The 3371-nt window shown below is 38.5% G+C and overlaps 1 protein-coding gene across 1 annotated transcript in view; it reads right to left on the reverse strand.

Annotated features, from left to right (window-relative positions):
• The window catches only part of LOC127452162 (5-hydroxytryptamine receptor 3A-like), a 30688-nt gene extending 28606 nt beyond the window's left edge, over positions 1-2082 (reverse strand). Inside the window, exons 1-2 of the mRNA XM_051717443.1 lie at positions 2025-2082; positions 1460-1522 (exon numbers count right to left, since the gene is read on the reverse strand). Coding sequence (XP_051573403.1) covers positions 1460-1514 — 55 coding nt within the window. The 5' untranslated portion in view covers positions 1515-1522; positions 2025-2082. The remainder of the gene's footprint in view (positions 1-1459; positions 1523-2024) is intronic.
• Between the last annotated feature and the right edge of the window lie 1289 nt (positions 2083-3371).

Raw genomic sequence — 3371 nt, forward strand, 5'->3', positions numbered from 1 at the left:
AAAGGTGCCTGCCATGACTTCATGAGCTCCTCGTGCACCTCCGGGAAGAATGGAACCGCCACGAACGCGTGGCCGTGAGCAGCGCTCTGAGCCAGGAACCAATCATCAAGCCGCGAGGGCTCAGGACAGGGTGGAGGATTCCACTCAAGCCGATGCTCGCGGCAGCCTGGGCAAGCATGGCCGCCAGCTCTGCATCAGCCTCAGACTGGGAGACCACACCCAAAGGTGGGAGCCCAGTCGAGTCCTCCACATCTGACTGGATCAGCCTGCTCTCCGATGTGTGATTGAGAGCTCATCCTGCTCTCGAGCCCCAAATGAGACATCAAACTTGCCCTGGGGCGAGCCGCCTGTCTCATCCCAGAACTCGACCAGGGCAAACGAGTTTACTGGGGAATGGGAGGTCCGTGGGGGATTACCCGGCAGAACCACTCCCACTGGGGTCCCAAATCGCCCCCAGCGCTTACCGTCGTGGCCTCGTACCTGTAAGTAGAAGGACCAGGGCGGGGAGCGGCTGGAGTAGCTTTCCCCCTGAAGAAGGAAAGCCGCGACCGCAACGTTGCCATGGTCATGCTCTCACAGTGGGACCATGAGCCATCCACGAACGCTGTCTCAGCATGGCTGTAGCCCAAACAGGTGAGACAGCGATCGTGGCTGTCAGAGGCGGAGAGGTAACGACCGCAACCAGGAACTATACACAGATGGAAAGGCATCTTTAAAAAGACGCTCTCCGTCAGTGCCAATCTTTTAGAGGAAAATACTCTTTTAGAATATACTCTCTTTTTAGCTGTCGAAGCGCCCAGGGGCGTTCTCTGCACTTTATCTGTGCACAAGGAGAAGAAACCGCTGAAATGCAGCATATAGCCAACAGCATACACAGAGGTGAATGGAACGGCAGTGGAATTCAATGAATGAACACCACTCGTCTCCGAAGAAAAAATCTGAATGAGTGGTTGCGAGCCAGCTCCTTTTATGTCTGGGGGAGTGGCATGCAAATTCCACTCGCCAATTCCCATTGGCCTAATCTCAAAGATCAGAGGAGTTTGAGGCTCCCAAGAGTGATCCCTAGTGTCACTACATCGACACCACTTCAAGTGAGTGACAGATAGGGAACTCACCTGACAAATTAGTTAAAAGGAAACAAAAATTTGCTTATTTGATCAGTGACCTAGAAATCGTTTGGAATCTAAAATGTTTCTTATTCATTCATTATACATCATAAAGTTTCTGTTTTAAAATGTTTAAAATCCTAAAACCTTTTTTTCCCCAGGTTTAAATTAGATTTTGAATTGCAAATTTGTTATGTGGATTCAGACTTTCAAACCCCATTGTACAGTATTCAGCTGCAGATATCAAACTCAACCTTTTAATAAGACTTTTTATTTATCTGTGAATTTGAATTTTTTTAAATACTTAAATTACAGTAAGAAGCACAATCAGTGAAGCTAGAGTAATAGTTTACCCAACAGAGATGAAAAGATGAGGAGCAACAATGAGATTCTGTGTTGAAGATCCATTGCAGACCCTAAAACCACAAAATTATGCAAATTAACTTTCTCTTACATATGTATATATCTACAGTACAAAAATCCACTACTAATAAATTTTTTTTTTGCACTTTAATAATTTAAAACAAATATTTTTATTACAAATTATGTTATACTGACACAGACTCAGACTGACACAGGTAAAAAAAAAAAAAAAAAATATTAAGAATGTTCCAAAACCTTCTTGTGTGCTTCAATAGAAGCAAAGATATCACAAGGTGTCACATTTTGCTAATTTGATAAGACACCAAGAAATTGTTCATCGTACGAATTTCTCCTTCATTTTGCATCATAACTTTAATTTGTTTTAGTATTTTCAAAATCCACTATTGATAGGTCAATAATTAAATAAGAAAATTGTAATGAAAATATATTTATTATATTGTAAGAGGCAATTTAACTAGTGGAAATTAGCACTTTACTGTATATGCATATACATTGTAGTCAAGCATGTAAGAATGCAAAACTGATGAACTTTACCTTTACTCGCATGTGCTGAAAATGATCAGACTTCTCAGATTAAATCCCACAAACTTCAGCTGTTGGTTTTATAGTTTAGAAGAGATCCAGAATCATTTGGTCCTTTTAAAGGGTCATAGATTGAATACCACATAAATGGTATTATGTAAAACAAACAAAATAGATCCAGCCCATATTTGAACCACCTATGTGTATTAAATTTGATCCCATAGTGTAGCTAAGATCTCAGCAATTATCCATTGTTATTAATGCATAAACATCTACCAGTAGAGTTTTAATTACCAGCAGGTCTTTCATGTGCAGTTGAATAGAGGGTCATTATACACGGGTCACAAAGGACATGTAGAAGGTCATAAATGAGAATAAGCACTGCACATTAGCAAACATTTCCACCAAGGGTTTCATTAAGTTTGATGGTAAAGAAAAACAACAGATTTTATTAAAGGATAACCTTACCTCATCCTAAACGTACAACACACTTCCACCCTATATTATTTTCATATCAGTCTGGCATATTAACTTGATGGAACTGGAATGTAAATATTGATCATATCAGGCATAATGTGATGCCAGTGATGACATAGGTGAATAAACTGATGAAGAAACCCAGAAGACATGCAAGTTTGAAAACTTAGTAAACACTGTCTAATAATATATATTTTGATATACATTTTTACCTTTGAGCAATTAATAATACATGTAAACAGAGTTGCCAAAACAAAGTCTGTTTTGAATTTACACTGGAATTTGTTATTGACGCTAATTTCAGTAGAAAACACTGCTTTCATTGCAATATGAAGTTATTATGAATCTCTGTGGCTGAATATTTTACAATATAAATGATTGTTTTCATAATGAAAATTGTCTTGTTATGCTGTGTTCTAATAGTCTGATTATGTTTTGAGTAATTATCGAAATTTTCAACAACAAAAAAATCCCTATTTTTGGGAAGGGATGATTAAATAGGTGAACTTCAGTGGTTCTTAGTTGGTGGGTTGTGAGTGGGTTCTGATAGTGTCACAGACAGCGTTTGAAAAAAAAAACAATGCTAAATGCAAAAAATAAAATTCAACCATAATAATCCATAATAATCATGTAAATTAAGGTATCAAAATTAATAGACTTTTCAAGAAATCACATCCAACATCTTTGCATCAAACTCAACATCAATATTTTGCAGTTTGTTTTGGAGATACATCTAGATATTTTTGCTGTTATTTAGGCATTTACAAAACTGTCAATTTTCCTATAGAGCATGTTCACTCGTGTTAAATTATTGTGTATGTTTGTGAAGGATCTAAGTTCATGGGCAATGGAGGAGTCAGGAGACAGCGAACAGTTGAGGTG

The sequence above is a fragment of the Myxocyprinus asiaticus genome, chromosome 14 (assembly GCF_019703515.2).
Source record: "Myxocyprinus asiaticus isolate MX2 ecotype Aquarium Trade chromosome 14, UBuf_Myxa_2, whole genome shotgun sequence".
NCBI classification, from domain to species: domain Eukaryota; kingdom Metazoa; phylum Chordata; class Actinopteri; order Cypriniformes; family Catostomidae; genus Myxocyprinus; species Myxocyprinus asiaticus.